Raw genomic sequence first — 16,637 nt, forward strand, 5'->3', positions numbered from 1 at the left:
GCAGGTGAAGGGCCACGACCTGATCAGACTCCCGCCAAGCAGGCTCCCCGGAGGAGGAGGAGGCTGTGGGCTTGTGCACCGGGGGACCACAAGGGCTGAGCCAGGCAGCCACGGGGTGTGAAGGACTGGACAGGGGTGGGGGTCGGGTCGTGGTGCGGTGCACACAGGTATGTGAGCGCATGGGGACGTGACGGGAGCGGCCCCGGTGTGTGTGCAGAACGGGAGCTGGTATGTGGGTGTGGGCTGAAGCCGGGGCTGAGCGTCCAGGGCCTGGGCTGCTCCCCCATCGCCGGGCCTGTTGGGCAGCGGCGTTTTCACCTGTGTCTGCTCCTTGGCTGGACACTGGGCAGGCCTCCACCTACCTGCCCAGCCCCTAAAAATGGTGACTGTGGGGCTTATCAGCCTCTTGAAGAGTTCCTTCCTGGGCAGGGCTGAGCCGGCCATGGGTGTGGGTATCTTGCCTCTGGAGGCACTGAAGAATGGGGAGGTCCAGGTCGCACCCTCACTCCCTGCCTCAGCTGAGCAGAGCCGGCGGCAGCCTGGGCAGGCGATTCGAGGAGCTGGCGAGGTGACAGAGCTGGGGTGAGCCCTTGGAAGGGGGAGTTGTCTGCAAGTCATCGAGACTGAGGGTAACACTGTTGTTTAAGTATTCCTTGCAAATGGGCCAGAGGTGGAAAGGCATAGTGTGGGCGAGGAGGGCAGGGTGCTCTCTTTTTAGCTTAAAAAAAAATTTTTTTTTAATATTTACTTATTTGGCTGTGCTGGGTCTTAGTTGTGGCATGCAGAATCTAGTTCCCTGACCAGGGATTGAACCTGGGACCCCTGCATTGGGAGTGTGGAGTCTTGGCCACTACACCACCAAGGAAGTCTCTTTCTGGCTTTTAAAAGTAACCCTCCAAAGGGAGAGCTCAGACAGCTTTTATGTCTAACATCCGCCTGGAAAGTTCTTCCTTGAGTCTAACTCGAAGCCTGCTTGCTGCAGTTTCAGTCTGTTTCCCCTTGACTTGCCATGGCTCTGAGCCAGCTTTCCCTTTCCTGTGTTCTTGCTTTCGTCCTGCTGTTCGGTATTTCATCCTTAACCCATAAATCATGCTCCTCTCAATATTTTTTTTTTTTTTTTTTAAGAAAACAGAGCAAAACTTTTCACATCAGGGTCAGCTTGTACGCGTTCTCTTCTCCCAAATCCTGTGCCCACTCTGAGCTCTGAGGTTTCCCCCGCATCCTGTACTCTCCTCCAGTTTTCCCTTCATTTCCTCCTTTCCCAGAGTTGGGGAGGGGGTCTCCACATCTCCAGCTGCTGGGGACGACTTGGCCCTGAAAATACTGCCTCTGGTCTGGGGACAGTGAGCCTTGTCTCCCGGCCGCCCAGTTGGTGACCCTGTGTTCAGGCCCGGAGCTCGGCTACCCTATGGCGTGGCAAGCAAAGGCAATATCTCTCCTTGGCTCTTGTGGATCTCATTTGTGTCCCCCCCCCTTCCCAATACCACAGTTGAGCAGGCGTCATTCTCACTTTCAGGGAGACTTAAAGCCCAGAGAGGAGGTGAGACTTACCTAAGAGAACAGAGCAACCCGGAGGCACAGCTCCCCACTTACTGTACCGGTAAGTTTCTTCAGATCATTCAAAAATAGTTACTGGGGGTGTCAGGGCCTGTTCCTGAATTTCTCTGAACTTCATTTCATCATTCGTAAAACAGAGTTAGTAGTAATTCCTAGCACAAAGATTTCTATGGAGATGAAACTTAATAATGCGTGCAAACGTGTATGTTTTGGGCATAGTGCTAAGGTTTGCTTCTGTTGTTATTCTGAGCCAGGTCTGGACCAGACCTTGGAGTCCCTGTCTGATGCTTCTTCGTCTGTGTTTTCAAGTCCATTCATTCGTTTGATAAGGGTTCAGGGCCCAGTCTTCAGGGTGCCCAGCCTCAATTCTGTACCAGCATCCACCATTGTTTCAGATGTCCCCTGGGGCCAGACCACCCCGTTCTTTCCACCTGAGGCTTGGTTCTCAAAGCCCCGGGGGCCGGCCTCTTTGTTTTTCCTTCCCTTCTCCCCCCAACCCCTTCCCTGTATCAGAGGCTGAGGTCTTTGATTCCACCAGGCGCCTCTCTCCTCACATTCCGTCCAGGGCTGAGCTTGCCAGGGAAGCCTCCTCGTAGGTCCCAGAACTTGAATTTCCGCCCCCGACATGCTTCCTCACTCCTGGGACAATCTGCACCCTCCAAGTCACCTTCAAAAATTTCCATAACCTCAAATGGCCCTGCCACGCCCTCCTAGCTGACTTGGGCTTGGGCTGTTGCCTGGGTTAAAAGAACCAACAAGTAAACAGACGCTTCTTTTAATAAAAAGAATCCCTTGTGTTTCTCTGGAGCCTTGGAGGAACAGAGCCCTTGGTAGCTCCTGGTCACTTTGGTTCCCCAGTGCCCCTTGGAGGCGGGGGAGGGGAGGGGGCATGTGGGTGAGTGCCCCCCTCTGCAGCCTAGGCACGTTTTCCTGGCAGCAGGAAACAGAATCAGAGGTGGCCTTGGGCAGAGTGTGGGGAGGGGAGGCAAACAAGGATTCCGGATAGAGCAGGCATCAATTTATCTCCTGGCAGCCGGTAAATGGGCCATGGGAGGGACAGGGGAGAGCAGACAGCGGCCGCCCTTCAGGACCGTAGGAAGTCAGGAGGAACAATGACCTGCCTGTGATGGGCACTCACTCTGGATCTCCCTTGAGGAGACCACTCGGATTGGAGGTGACCACCCAAGTGAGGCTCTCTCTGGTGACCCCCTCTGCCTCCAGGATCCTTGCCAGCTCTCAGGATGGAGGTTCAACCAAGAGAAGGGGAAGAACCAGGCTTCCCTTGAAGGCCACCCTGTCCCCATCTGGCCTCATGAGGTGGCCCCACCTTCCCCTGCCCTCCCAATCAGATGCCCAGAGCGAGTTGGCCCCGTGTTTACCCGGAGGCAATCGATTGTACTAGCACAGTGACAAGCACGCAGCTGGCCCGGAGAAGACCATGCTGTTACCTGGCCACACCAGCCCTTTGACCTCCCGTGGCTCCTGGCAGCCTCTGACCCCTTATGGCTAGAATGGCGCCACTCACTGGACGCTGGGGACCTAAGGCAGATGGGCCAGCGGGGACGGCAGCTGGCTGCAAGGATCAAAAGAGACTTGGGATAACAGTCCCCGAGCCTGGGTTTTAATCCCCATCTAGTTCCTGTGTGGTCTCAGGCAAATCACTTCGCCTGCCGAGGCCTGGATTTTCCTATCTGCAAAATGGGCAAAGAGCAAGCCGCTCCCATCGTAAAGAAACTACTGTTTGTGTTGTTTAGTTGTTAAGTCGTGTCTGACTCTTTCGTGACCCCATGGACTGTACCCCACTGGCTCCTCCGTTCATAGGATTTCCCAGGCAAGAATACTGGAGTGGGTTGCCATTTCCTACTCCAGGAGATCTTCCTGACCCAGGGATCAAACCCACATCTCCTGCATTGACAGGTGGATTCTTTACCGCTGAGCCACCAGGGAAGCCCAAAACCACTATACTCCAGTAAAAATTAATAAAAAATAAAATAAAATCCTGATGCAGTTCCCATTAAAAAAATATGCTTGCATTCATAAGGTCCTTCTGTACGTTACAGGGAATTCTTTTTGATACTCTGTAATGAGCTATATGGGAAAAGAATCTAAAAAAGAGTGGTGTATATACATGTATAACTGAGTCGCTTTGCGTACAGCAGAAACTAACAGAACGTTGTAAATCAACCCTATGCCAATAAAAAATTTTAAAGCCATAAATAAATACATATGTACATTTTTTAAAAGAGCAAACTGCTCCCTATTTATTATTGGAGCCATGAGAGCAAAGGGTAACTTGAGGTGCAAATGTCACTGAGAATTTGAGAATCTGATCCAACACTATTAGAAAACCTCCCGGCAACGCTGAAGGGTTAGAATGGGGAGAGCAGGGGTGGTAGTACCCCTGGGGCTGCCCAGCTCATTCCTCTCGTCCCTGCAGGCTGGCCTCTCCCACCGTCCCGCTCACACCCATCTGCGGCCTCCCAGCCCATCCATGGCTGCAGACGACAGAAAACTGGCAGCTCCCAAGGAGGGGCTTCCGGTGGTCCCCTGGGCCCCCGAGGAGGGCCCGAGGCCGGACCAGGAAGCCCAGGACCAGGTGAAGGATCGAGGCCAGTGGAACAACAAGATGGAGTTCGTGCTGTCCGTGGCCGGGGAGATCATCGGGCTGGGCAACGTCTGGAGGTTCCCCTACCTCTGTTACAAAAACGGGGGAGGTGAGTTCACTTGAGGTGAGCGTGGTGGGGGAGAGCTGTGGAGCTCCAGTTGCACCACTGGCCTCAGCATCCCCCGCCGTGAAATGGGCTTGACTCCTCAGAACAAGCTCCTCTCCAAGAGGAAGTCAGTCACTGAAGAGCTCGGTCCCTCACTCAGCGCCTACTGTGGGCCACCCTGTGCCAGGCACTGTGCTAGATACAAAACAGAACACACTCCGGATCACGTTGCAGCGAAGGGCAGCAGGTCACAGACAAACACGTCCACCGCAGTCTGTCGAGAGGTGAAGCGTGGATGGGCTAGAAGCAGAGCAGGGTGGAGGGATGGGGTGGGGAGATACTGGATCGGAAAGGGAAGGACGAGACACGGGAGGCGAGGGGACCAGGACAGGGTCTGTCCAGGAGGTGGCCTTTGAGCTGAGAATTGAAGGAGGTGAAGCAGCGAGTTCCAAGGGTGGAGTCCAGGTGAAGAACATGCCAAACTCAGGGGACAGCAAGGGCCAAGGCCAAGTGAAGAGCAGCTGGCCTGTTTGAGGAGGGCCGAGGAGGGGAGTGATGGGGTGGGTGGTGGGGGAGAGACCAGAGGGCACGGGCCTGGACCTGAGGTTTGGATCTGAGTGAGACAGGAGCCACTGAGGAACGCTGATCAAATAAGAGACGTGACCCCTGTCTAGGATTTTAATTAAAGAAGCAATTATGCATGTTTTAGCACCAGCAGTAAAAATGAGCAAGGGTGTAATGGGGAGGGGCCAGAGTCACCTTTTAAAGTGTGGTTTTAGTATATTCAGAGAACTGTACAACCGTCACCACAACTGATTCTAGAATCTTTCCATCACCCCCAAAAGAAGCCCTGTACCCATCAGAAGTCACTCCCCAGCCCTCTCCCAGACCGCCCTCAGCAACCGCAAATCTGCTTCCTGTGGCTGTGGTTTTACCTGCTTGGAATATTTCACATCAGTGGAATAATTCATTTACATGGGTTTGTTTGTGAGTGGCCAGATTCATTTTTGCCTTTTGAAAATACCTTTATTCTTTTGTGGAAATGATGTATGTGAATATTAGAAATATTTCAGAAAGGTGAAAAAGAAGGAACAGTCCTGTGTAAAAATAGCCATTGTTTAGAAAATCCTTCTAAACACCATTTATATTTAAGTTGACAAATATTTATTGAACATTTACTATGTATCCTGCTCTCTTTTTTAAGCATCCATGATTAATTTTCTTTTTTTAATATTTATTTATTTGACTGAAACCAATCTTTAGTTGTGGCATGTGGGATCTGGTTCCCTGACCAGGTATCGAACCCAGGCCCCCTGCATTGGGAGCACGGACCACTGGGGAAGTCTGTACATTTTTAAATGGTCATCAAGTCATGCGTAGTAGGTTCTTATTTTTGCAAAAAAAGAAATATATGTGGATATGTTTATAAGAAAATTGGACGGATATGCTGATACAAGGGCTTCCCTTGTGGCTCAGCTGGTAAAGAATCTGCCTGCCGTGCGGGAGACCTGGGTTTGATCCCTGGCTTGGGAAGATCCCTTGGAGAAGGGAAAGGCTACCCACTCCAGTATTCTGGCCTGAAGAATTCCATGGACTGTATAGTCCATGGGGTCGCAAAGAGTCGGACATGACTGAGAGACTTTCACTTTCACTTTTCACTGATATAATGCTTTTCTCTTTCTTTCCCATTATACTTTCTATTTTTTCTACACAGTAACACATGCTTGAGAAGCATTGTAACACTGTGGTTACAAGCCCAGTCTCAGGGTCAGACCACCTGAGTTTCTGCTTCACTTTCCTCATCTGTAAAATGGGGATAACATCAGTACCTGGGAGGTTGCTTTGTGAGAGTTTTGATATTGGTAAAGCATTTAGAAGCAGGCTTTACAGACAGAAGCCCAAGTGCCAAGTGTTATTACTATGCAATTAACTCTGCAATAACTGCATTACTACGCAATGTGTTCACCCAGGCACACACTTCTGAGATGAGGGAGGTGGACACCCTGGGCTGTCATTTCCAGGGTGTCTTTAGGCCTGGCCTCCCTCCACGGCCTGCAGGTCAGCGCCTCCGACGCAGAAACCACATCCCAAGAATAGCCCCCCAGCAGAAGAATGACCTTGTCAGAGGAGCCCAGTTCAGACCAGAGCCTGAAAGAAGGGAAAACCCTCTGATATGAGGGGAAAAAACCCTCTGAATGAGAAGGAAAATAATTTTTCCAAGATATTTTTGTTTGTTAGTTTTCCTCTAAAAAGTAACCTACTTGATAATTTAATGCTGCTGCTAAGTTGCTTCAGTCGTGTCCGACTCTGTGTGACCCCAGAGACAGTAGCCCACTAGGCTCCTCTGTCCCTGGGATTCTCCAGACAAGAACATTGTAGTGGGTTGCCATTTCCTTCTCCAATGCATGAAAGTGAAAAGTGAAAGTGAAGTCGCTCAGTCGTGCCCAACTCTTAGCGACCCCATGGACTGCAGCCTACCAGGCTCCTCCGTCCATGGGATTTTCCAGGCAAGAGTACTGGAGTGGGGTGCCATTGATCAAATTATACAGAACACATGTTTTTGGTTCCAAAAATAATAAACTGAATCAGATTTGTGAAGCACATTGAGAAAGTAAATAGTATGTATATTGGGATCTCCACCTACCTTTTCATTCATTTCCCTTCGAAGGTCTTTCCTATCCTGGGTGGGGTGCAGACCAGAAACTTTCCACCAGCCCTGCTCAGAACAGTAGGAAGCTGCCTTGGGCCTCTGGGGTCTGGGGGGAGCGGGAGGGACATTGAGGGGTGGCTACAGGCTCAGCCCACCTCCCCTTTCTCCACAGGAGCATTCTTCATCCCCTACTTCATCTTCTTTTTCTCCTGTGGCATCCCGGTGTTCTTCCTGGAGGTGGCACTGGGCCAGTACACCAGCCAGGGCAGCGTCACAGCCTGGCGGAAGATCTGCCCCCTCCTCCAGGGTGAGTGTCCTCCCCCCGCCCCCCTGCAGGCCCCCAGGAGCCCCATCCCCACCACCCCTTCCCTCATCCACACTGTGCTCAGGGTTGCAGGGGCAGCAGGAAGTATAATCCGGCTTTGTAGGACCGGATTATAAAGCTTATAAAACCCGGGGCAAGTGGTCTTCAGGGAAAGACAATACAAAATCGTACTCAGGCACAAAACTAGGTGCAGTCTTAGGAGGGGTGCTTGCAAGCGAGGAGCCCTGGAGCTGAGTTTTCACAGCTTCACGGAAAAATGTGCTACAAGCAAACGGCTGGGCCCCCCATGTGCGTCCAATGGTGTAACCACGGTGACCACAGTGATGGGAGAAGGCCTAAGGCCGTGTTGTGCTGTGGTGTCACCTGCTCTTCTTATTTAGAAAAATAAGGAGTAAAGGGTTCTCAGGCCTGTGAGTAAGCCTGGCAGTGTCTCCGTGGCCCCGTGTCCTTCCAGCACCACTGACAGCTCCTGTGGGTTCCGGGCTAACTCTGATCTCTCAGACCTTCCTGTTCCCCACCCCCACCCCCCACCCTGTCCCCAAGGCATTGGGCTGGCATCTGTAGTCATCGAGGCCTATCTGAACATCTACTATATCATCATCCTGGCCTGGGCCCTCTTCTACCTGTTCAGCTCCTTCACCTCCGAGCTGCCCTGGACCACCTGTGCCCACTCCTGGAACACAGGTACCTGTTGGGTTGGGCCCGGGACAGGGAGGCTGGCAACAGGCTAACAGTGACCAGGCGCCCAGCCAAACCCGCCCCAAGCCAAGCTGTGGGGGCTGCTGGGGGCCACTCTGTGGGCCAGCCCCGTGTGGGTCACTCAACCAACTGCCCTGACAGCCCACAGCCCCGTGGGACTGTGGGTGATAACTGGCTGCCAGGCGCTAACTGCCCCCACCGTCCACCCATTGAGCCAGTGTTTACCGTGGGCCTACTGTGCGCCAGACCCTGGAGACCAGAGGGGCAGAGGCAGACCAGGGGGGCCCAGAGGAGCAGTCAGATTCGGCGGGACCAGATTTGGTGGGAGAAGGGGCTGGTTCCCTGGGCTTCCCGAGGGGGAACTCCTGACACTGGAAAGCGGGGTCTCCAGGGCTGGGAATGATGGGGCAAGCAGGCCAGAGGGTGGGGGACAGGATGTGAGGGTGTCTCTGCCCGCTTTGCCCACTGCGGATGCCCCCTCGTCCCCCACAGAGCACTGCATGGACTTCCTGAACCACTCCACAGCCGGCACAACGGGCCCATCCGAGAATGTCACGTCCCCCGTCATGGAATTCTGGGAGTAGGTAGCAGGCCTGGATGTGCCTCCGGGGGTGCCAGGGGAGGGAATTTGGGTGTCCAGGACCTGGGATGTGGGGTCCTTTCCAGCACACACCTCCCATCACCAAGAGATGAGGGACCCTCGCATACCTACCGCCCACGCCCTCACCCTCACCCCACACCCCCGTGTCCACCTAGACTCACATGGGTGTGAGTGACTCCATATGAGTGTCCATGTGACTCCCTTCCCACTCAAGCCTGCTCACCCTCCCCTACCCGCACCCACTCATCCGCCTGCACCTCGCAGCTCAGGAGATCAGCTCTGTGCACCTTTCCAGCTTTGGGTGCCCTGACATCCTGGTGGTAGCTTGAACTTGGCCGAAGTTGGAATATTTACAAATTGGCAAATTTCTACACTCACCCACACTCGCACCTGCAGCCTCCACTTGAGCACTTACACCCTCTCCCACATCCACACGTGTCCACCTTTGCGCTTACAGAGTCTACCCACCCTCCCCCCCCACACACACACTCACCTCGGCACACACGTAGCTGCCAACACTCTCCCGAGGGCGCCCGCCCAGCCCTGACTCACCCTCACGCCCTCCAGCCCTTGGCTCACATGTTCCTATCACCGTCACCTGCCAACCCCAGTGCACACCAGTCCCTCTGCTCCCCAGGCATCTGCTCACCCACCTGCTCATCAGCTGTGCCCCACCACGGGCCCCTCAGGCACGTGCCGCCCTCACTGTCTCTATCTCTCTGAGCAACAGAGAAAGCTGGATGCGTTAGACAGACATACCTGTGGCATTATGTGATTTGGTCTCATGATGGCCAAGGGCTTATAGACCACAGATGGGAACGTGCTGTCCATGGGGCAGGGGAGGGGCAGGGGGTGGGGTGGTCTGGAGGCTGAGATCCGTGGGGTCAGCTCTGAGGATCAGGACACCCGATGATGACGGAGGAGGCGGCTTGCTGTCCCCTCGGCCTCACCTGGCGGTGTACCCCCCACCCCTCATCTGCAGGAGACGTGTTCTCAGCATCAGCCCTGGCATCCAGCACCTGGGCGGCCTGCGCTGGGAGCTGGCCCTGTGTCTCCTGCTCGCCTGGATCATCTGTTACTTCTGCATCTGGAAGGGCGTCAAGATCACGGGCAAGGTGAGGGGCTTGGGCTCCGGGCACGCTCTTTGTGGCCCCCAGAGTCTGCAGGGACCCCTCCCCCCACTACCACCACCACGGCATCCCCCTGGAGACCTGAAAGAGAAAGTAGTGAAGGGAAGGGCCTGCTAAGAACAGGGGACATCCCGGGAAAGGGGTTTAGCTCAACACTGGGAAAGTCTTTCTTTTTCGATATGACTGTCAAAGGCCTGTGTACATAAGCAAGCAACCTGCAGGGTGAAATAAGCCCGCCCCAGTTTGGCCCGCTGATGTGTGTCTCACCCTGTGCTGGGGAGCCCCAGACCCCCCGGAACGTGTGAGGGAGGGGTGGCAAGCTTCCTGCACTCACCCCTCCTCAGGAGGCTCGTGCCGTCTGGAGAGGGGTGACCTTGGCCTCCCCCTTGCAGGTTGTCTACTTCACAGCCACGTTTCCCTACCTGATGCTGGTCATCCTGTTGGTTCGAGGCGTCACCCTGCCCGGAGCCTACGAGGGCATCATCTACTACCTGAAACCAGATTTGCTTCGGCTCAAGGACCCCCAGGTAGGAACCTTGCTGGGGACCCTTATCCTAGGTGTCTCCTGCCCCAAACCAGATCCAGACTCCAAAAAACCTCTGGTTGCTTTTCCCTTGGTGTAGAGGCAAAATATGCCCACCACAGAAAAGAGAGATAATATAGAAGAAATAATATAGCTGCCCTGGAGCTAGTGTGGACAGCACGCATACACGTGATGCCCACCGCACCCAGGACAGGAGGAGGAGGACCCACTGGTGGACGTGGGATGCTCTGAGGGGAGGCGGAGGGGCCGCTCTTCATGGGGGGCTGTGTGGTCACGCACGCCAGGCTCCCTGCAGGCTCCCCCCATCTTTTCACTACTTTCTCGGGGCCTCTCTCCCTTAGGTGTGGATGGACGCGGGCACCCAGATCTTCTTCTCCTTCGCCATCTGCCAGGGGTGCCTGACGGCCCTGGGCAGCTACAACAAGTACCACAACAACTGCTACAGGTGAGCGGGGGTGGGGCCTGAGGGTGGCGGGGGGCCTCCCTCCTTTGTGATCGGAGACAGAGGGGTGGGTGTGGGGGCCCGAGCTGCACAAATCCAACCCCTGTGGTCCGCTTTCCAGACTGGGCTCTTCTCCCGGTACCTGGCCTCGGTCTCTGTCCCCCACCTCCTTTTCTCCCTGCCCTTCACCGCTCACTGGCTCTGGATCTCCTCGCATGCTGGGCTTCTTTCTCCCTCTTCCTTCCCGTTTCCTGCAGGGACAGCATCGCGCTCTGCTTCCTCAACAGTGGCACCAGCTTCGTGGCCGGGTTTGTGGTCTTCTCCATCCTGGGCTTCATGTCCCGGGAGCAGGGGGTGCCCATCTCTGAAGTGGCCGAGTCAGGTGGGTGCTGCCTGGCTGTCTGGGAGCTGGAGGGAAGGATGGGCAGGGGACAGAGGGTGGGGTGGGGGTGGGAGTCCCAGAAGCCAGATACTAGGAAACTTTCAACATTGGGGGGCAGTGATTGGCACAGAGCAGGACCCCAAAACCCGGGGAGGGAGGAGGGAGAGGCGAGCGGACGGGTGGAAAGTGTGCTCCCCAGAGTAGTCGACTGGCTCAGCCAGCGCACGCAGGCAGACACACACGTGCACACGCGCGTGCGGGCGGGCCCCCCTGATGCTGTGTGTGCCCGGCAGGCCCCGGCCTGGCCTTCATCGCCTTCCCCAAGGCCGTGACCATGATGCCCCTGTCCCAGCTGTGGTCCTGCCTCTTCTTCATCATGCTCATCTTCCTCGGGCTGGACAGCCAGGTTTGCTCCACCCCCACCCCGCCCCACCCTGCAGCCCCCTTCCCAGCTTCTGTGCTCCCTGCCAGGACTTTCCCCAGCTCCCTGGCCCCAGCCCAGGGTCGCTCCTCCTCCATTGCATGACCAGGACCTGTCCTTGAGGTTGGCGGGAGGGGAACCCCTGGCCTAGGGACCCTCTTCTGTGAGGGGCTGCCTCCTGTGTCCCCCACTCCGACCCCCCACCCCCAGGCCTGACCCTTCGCAGACATGGACATGCTCTCCCAAACATCCCTCCCGAGCAGTCAGGCCACCCAGCCTCCCCCCTCCTCCCAGCTGGGAGCCTCTGTGGTGGAGACCTGGGCTGGACTCACCCCAGCTCTGACCCCTGTGCCCCTGACTCTGCGGGTCAGCGTGGAGGTGGGGGGCAGGGAGCAGGCGTGGGCAGTGACCCCTCTCACCAGCCCCCTCCGGCCCACAGTTTGTCTGTATGGAGTGCCTGGTGACGGCCTCCATGGACATGTTCCCCAGGCAGCTCCGGAGGAGCGGGCGGCGGGAGCTTCTGATCCTCGCCATCTCAGTCACGTGCTGCCTGATCGGGCTCTTCCTGGTCACTGAGGTGAGCGGCAGGGGCGGAGCCTCCCCCGAGGTTGGAGGGGCCACACGGTCAAGCCTTCTTGTGTTGGTTTCCTCTCCTTTGGTTTCAGGTGACAGAAACCAAACACAAGCTGGCTTAAGCAGGAAAATGAACTTTTTGAGTCAGGGAACAGATAAGTCTAGATGTTCGGTTTCAGGCACGGTTGGATCCAGCAGCCCCCAATGACATCATCAGAGATGGTCCCCTCCTTTCCTCTGATGATGTCATTCTTGGGCAGATTTTCCTCCTGGGATGTTACAGATGGCTGGGGCAGCTTTGGGCTTCCCTTGTGCCACTGGCCAACCCTGGGGACACAGGGCCCTTTTCCTGAGAGTCAGCCCTGGCTCCTCTTCAGGCCTGAAACAGGGGAGTGGGGCGCACAAACTCACAGTGAGATGGCCACAACACAGCACCTTCCAGAAGGTGGGATTCTGGGCAGACAACACAGTGGATCTATGCCACAGTCCCCGGGGTCCTCACTGAGGTCAGAGATGGTTGTCAGATGAGGCCTGGGAGGCACGGACAGGCAGGGCACACTCTAGCTGCAAGGGACAACTTCCTTGGGCCGAGCAGGGTGGCACCCCACAAGGTGGGCATCTGTCTTCTCTGGTGGGGCAGGGTGTGTCCCCTGCCACCCACCACCGCCCAGGGGAAGGTTGAAGCCTGAGCTCCATCCCCTGCCTGCAGGGCGGGATGTACCTCTTTCAGCTGTTTGATTACTATGCCTGCAGCGGCACGTGCCTGCTCTTCCTTTCCGTGTTTGAGGTGATCTGCGTCGGCTGGGTGTATGGTAAGTGGTGGGGGGAGCCTTGGGGTCCCTGGAAGGGCTGGATCTGCTCCAGGTAAGGACCAGCAAGCTGGCCTTCTGGTCTTTGTGGCTCTTTGAGCTGCTGTCCTGGTTCTTAATTTTTTTTCATATTTATTTTGTATTTATTTATTTGGCTGCTCTGGGTCTTAGTTGCAGCATGAGAACTCTTAGTTGCGGCGTGTGGGATCTAGCTCCCTGACCAGGGATCAAAACCCAGGCGCCCTGCCCTGGGAGCACAAGAGTCTTAGCCACTGGCCCCTCAGGGAAGTCTCTGCCCTGGTTCTTTTTACTTGAGGTTTATCCATCTCTGGGAACCCAGGCATTTCTCAAATGGCAGGTGGAGCTGTGCTTGGGACAACCCTGGGTTCCTTGAATAGTGAGAATAATTATGAATACCTGGAGCCTGGGATGCATACACCGCCCCTGCCCAGTGCCCCGCGTGGCTCAGCGGCCCCTTGGCTGTTCTGCTGCTTTTACTTGAAACCGAATCTGTCTCTGTGATGTGATAAGCATCTGTGTGGCCACTGAGCACCCCTGGCTCACACCCTCCCGTGTGTTAGGACGTGGGTCTTCATCCCTAGGCGGGAGGCCAGAGACGCCCTGGGGGATGAGGGGGCTCCCTGTTGGGGGTAGCCTCCCCCTCCCCGAGTGTCACTCCTGTGTGCTGATCCAGTTTCCCCCACACGGTGGGGGATGGGGAGGACGGAGCAGCCGAGTCCTTCCCCAAACCCATCCGCTGCCCCCCATCCTGTCCTCACACTCTCCCGACACCCACCTGGGCAGGGGCCGACCGTTTCTATGACAACGTGGCAGACATGATTGGCTACCGGCCATGGCCCCTGGTGAAGATCTCCTGGCTCTTCCTGACCCCTGGCCTCTGCCTGGTATGTGCCCATCAGTGCCCCCTATATCCCCTCCTGCCTCTCCAGTCGATTCCGGGAGATGAGGGGCAGGGGGCTGAGTTCTGGGGCTCCTTGGGGGGCAGGTCTGTGCCCTCTGTGTGCTGGTCCCCCCGCCCCTCTTTTCTCACCGTCTCTTGGTTTCACGAGCACTATCATCCGGCCTGGTTCCTGCTCCATCCCTTCCTTTGGCAACTCTGTCGGTCTGTCGGTCTGCCTGATGTTCCAGCTGCTGGTCTACTTCTGCCTGTCTGCTTGGAGCATCTCGTCTCCCCTCCCTTCCTTCTGGATGTGACTGACGCCTTGGCCCATGGTCTGCGATGGCGTCTACTCTCCACCTCCAGAAGCACCAGTGTATCTAACTGTGCTCCGTCCCCGAGGAGAGGGTTCGTGGGCCCCTCCTGCATCTGTGCCTGCCCTCCCCCTGTCTCTCTAGGCCACTTTTTTCTTCTCCTTGAGCAAGTACACACCTCTCAAATACAACAACGTCTATGTGTACCCGGCCTGGGGATACTTCATTGGCTGGTTCCTGGCTGGCTCCTCCATGGGCTGTGTCCCTCTCTTCATCATCGTCACCCTCTTGAAGACCCGGGGTTCCTTCAAGAAGGTAGGGGCTGGGAAAGTGGCCCTGTGGAGGTTGGACAATGGGCAGGGCATCATGGCTGGGGCAGCTCTGAGGCCAGGCAGCCCTTCTGTCTAAGAGAATCTTAAGGAGAAGGGTCTTTGAAGACCCGTGGCTTCATTTTCAGAAATGGTCAGGAGTCTAGACCTTCAGAATCTGACCTCCAGATCATCTGGGCAGGCTGACCAAGAGCAACTGTCAAAGGGTTAAGGGGTGTGTGTGCCTGTTAAGTCGCTTCAGTTGTGTCTGACTCCTCATGACCCTATGAACTGTAGCCCACCAGGCTCCTCTGTCCATGGGGATTCTCTGGGCAAGAATACTGGAGTGGGCTGCCATTTCCTCCTCCGGGGGTCTTCCCAGGGATCGAAGCTGCGTCTCTTACATCTATCTGCATTAGCAGGCGGGTTCTTTACCACTAGCACTGCCTGGGAAACTAAGTTATAAACAAGACCTCAAAGGTGCCAGACACAGGGAGTCACAGAGCACAGATTCCTACTCCTGGAAATTGGTGACCGGCAGCCACAGTTCATCCACACAGTTTCCCCTCTTCTCTCCTTCTCTTATCCCTGTGCGAACCCTTTGCAAAAGGCTCCCTGCTTAGGCTGTAGGACATGCCTTCCTGGAAGACATAGAGCCAGTGTCCCACAAAGACATTACATATGTGGGAATCTGTGTCACTTACAAGTCACAGAAAACCCAACTGCAATAAACAAACAGGCTCAGTGTCTTCTTACACATGAAGAAGATCGGAGTTAGGGCTTCTGGCATTTGTTTCGGCTGCCTGAAGAGGCCATTGGGGACCAGACGCTTCCTCTATTCCTGCACTTTCATCCTGCTCATGGTGTCCCTTCATCATCATACTTATCACTTCATGGTCACAAGAAGGTGGTCATGATTCCAGCCATCACATCAGCGTTCAAGGCAGGGAGATGGCATCAATAGCAATAGTAATAGTAGCAGTACTACTAGGAAGAAACATGATAGACATTTACTGAGTATTTGATAGAAGTAGCAATAAGAATAGTTATAATAAGGACAAAATAGACCCTGAACACTGATCCTGTGCCAGGCACTGTGCTGAGGTGTGGTATGGTTCAGTGGGTTGCCTATGGCTACACAGATGTCAGGACTGGTTCCCACACTGTCCCCACACCACTGCCTCCTCTCTCTTCTCGAGATCTGTGCTCATTCATTCAGTCGCACCGCACTGAGCTTCCCCACGGGCAGGCTCCGAGCTGGGCCCTGGGGACACAGACAGGAGGACATATTGTCTTTGCCTCTCTCGCCAACAGCACCACTGACTCCCTCTTCTCCCCACAGCGCCTACGGCAGCTCGTCACCCCTGACCCCAGCCTGCCGCAGCCCAAGAGACACCTTTGTCTGGATGGTGGCAGCAGCCGGGACTGCGGGCCCACCCCACTTAAGGAGGGCCTCATGGCTGGGGAGAAGGAGACGCACTTGTAGGAAGTGCCCGGAAGCCAGGTGGCTCTTGTGTCCCCAGCGGACAGCTTCACCTCTGCCCTCTCCCGCAGCCTTGCCGAGAAACTCTGTGCTGTCCGTGGGCAGCCCCTCCTGGGGCTGGAGCATGCCATGCCTGTTGGAACTCAGCATCTTATCTGAGCAGGAGGTGGTCTTCCTGAAGCCCGCTGTCTGATTATGACAACTGCAGTGTACACGGGGGGAGTGCCCTCTATGGGGGGCTTCCTCTTACCATCTCTGGGCTTGGAGAGGGTAGTGCCATGTCAGACGTGACCACTGACACCCACGCTGGATCCCAATGTTCTGCTGGAGGGGACCCCTCACCTGGCTCAGCATCCTGGAGTCTACGGGGAGGAACCAAAGAAAGACACAGCCACTGTTGTCTGGCATTTTCCCAGAGACAGGCTCTCAAGGCATCTCCAGTTCCAGCCTGCCTTGCAGTGTTGTCCTCAACACATGGAGCGTTGGGGTGGCAGGGGCTCGGGGTGGCACAGCCTGCACCCTGCACAGACATTCCCCAGCTCATGACCTTCTGAAGACAGAGCTCCTGGCAGCTCTGTTTGGCATTCTGTCTTTGTCCCAACCCTGACGTCGTGGACGAGGAAACTGAGGACCTGAGAGACAAAGTGACTTTTGCAATTCACACAGCTGCTCAGGGCCAGAGACACGACTGAAGCCTCCTGCTCTCAGGCCAGTGTCCCCCTCACCTCCCTCTCCTGCCTTGTTAACAAGCCCCATGGAGCGCTTGCTGCATGTGCCAACCTTTTTTCTG

The 16,637-nt window shown here is 55.7% G+C and overlaps 1 protein-coding gene across 1 annotated transcript; it reads left to right on the forward strand.

Annotated features, from left to right (window-relative positions):
- Positions 1-442: 442 nt before the first annotated feature.
- On the forward strand, positions 443-16,367 carry LOC102270770 (sodium- and chloride-dependent betaine transporter). The gene is made up of 15 exons (XM_070370159.1): positions 443-568; positions 3,995-4,271; positions 7,091-7,225; positions 7,787-7,927; positions 8,435-8,522; positions 9,526-9,658; positions 10,066-10,200; positions 10,559-10,662; positions 10,917-11,041; positions 11,335-11,447; positions 11,902-12,039; positions 12,745-12,847; positions 13,649-13,749; positions 14,201-14,371; positions 15,707-16,367. The coding sequence occupies exons 1-15, from the start codon at positions 443-445 to the stop codon at positions 15,848-15,850; spliced, it is 2,034 nt and encodes a 677-aa protein (XP_070226260.1). The 3' UTR covers positions 15,851-16,367.
- The last annotated feature ends 270 nt before the right edge of the window (positions 16,368-16,637 follow it).

This window comes from Bos mutus, chromosome 5 (genome assembly GCF_027580195.1).
Source record: "Bos mutus isolate GX-2022 chromosome 5, NWIPB_WYAK_1.1, whole genome shotgun sequence".
NCBI lineage: Eukaryota > Metazoa > Chordata > Mammalia > Artiodactyla > Bovidae > Bos > Bos mutus.

What these genes read in the sequence shown, in the direction of transcription:
- LOC102270770 (XM_070370159.1), top strand. Translation starts at nt 443, where the DNA reads ATGGGTGTGGGTATCTTGCCTCTGGAGGCACTGAAGAATGGGGAGGTC. An exon ending in CGATTCGAGGAGCTGGCGAG is followed by an intron (nt 569 to 3,994) that starts GTGACAGAGCTG and finishes TCGTCCCTGCAG; the next exon opens with GCTGGCCTCTCCCACCGTCC. An exon ending in TACCACAACAACTGCTACAG is followed by an intron (nt 10,663 to 10,916) that starts GTGAGCGGGGGT and finishes CGTTTCCTGCAG; the next exon opens with GGACAGCATCGCGCTCTGCT.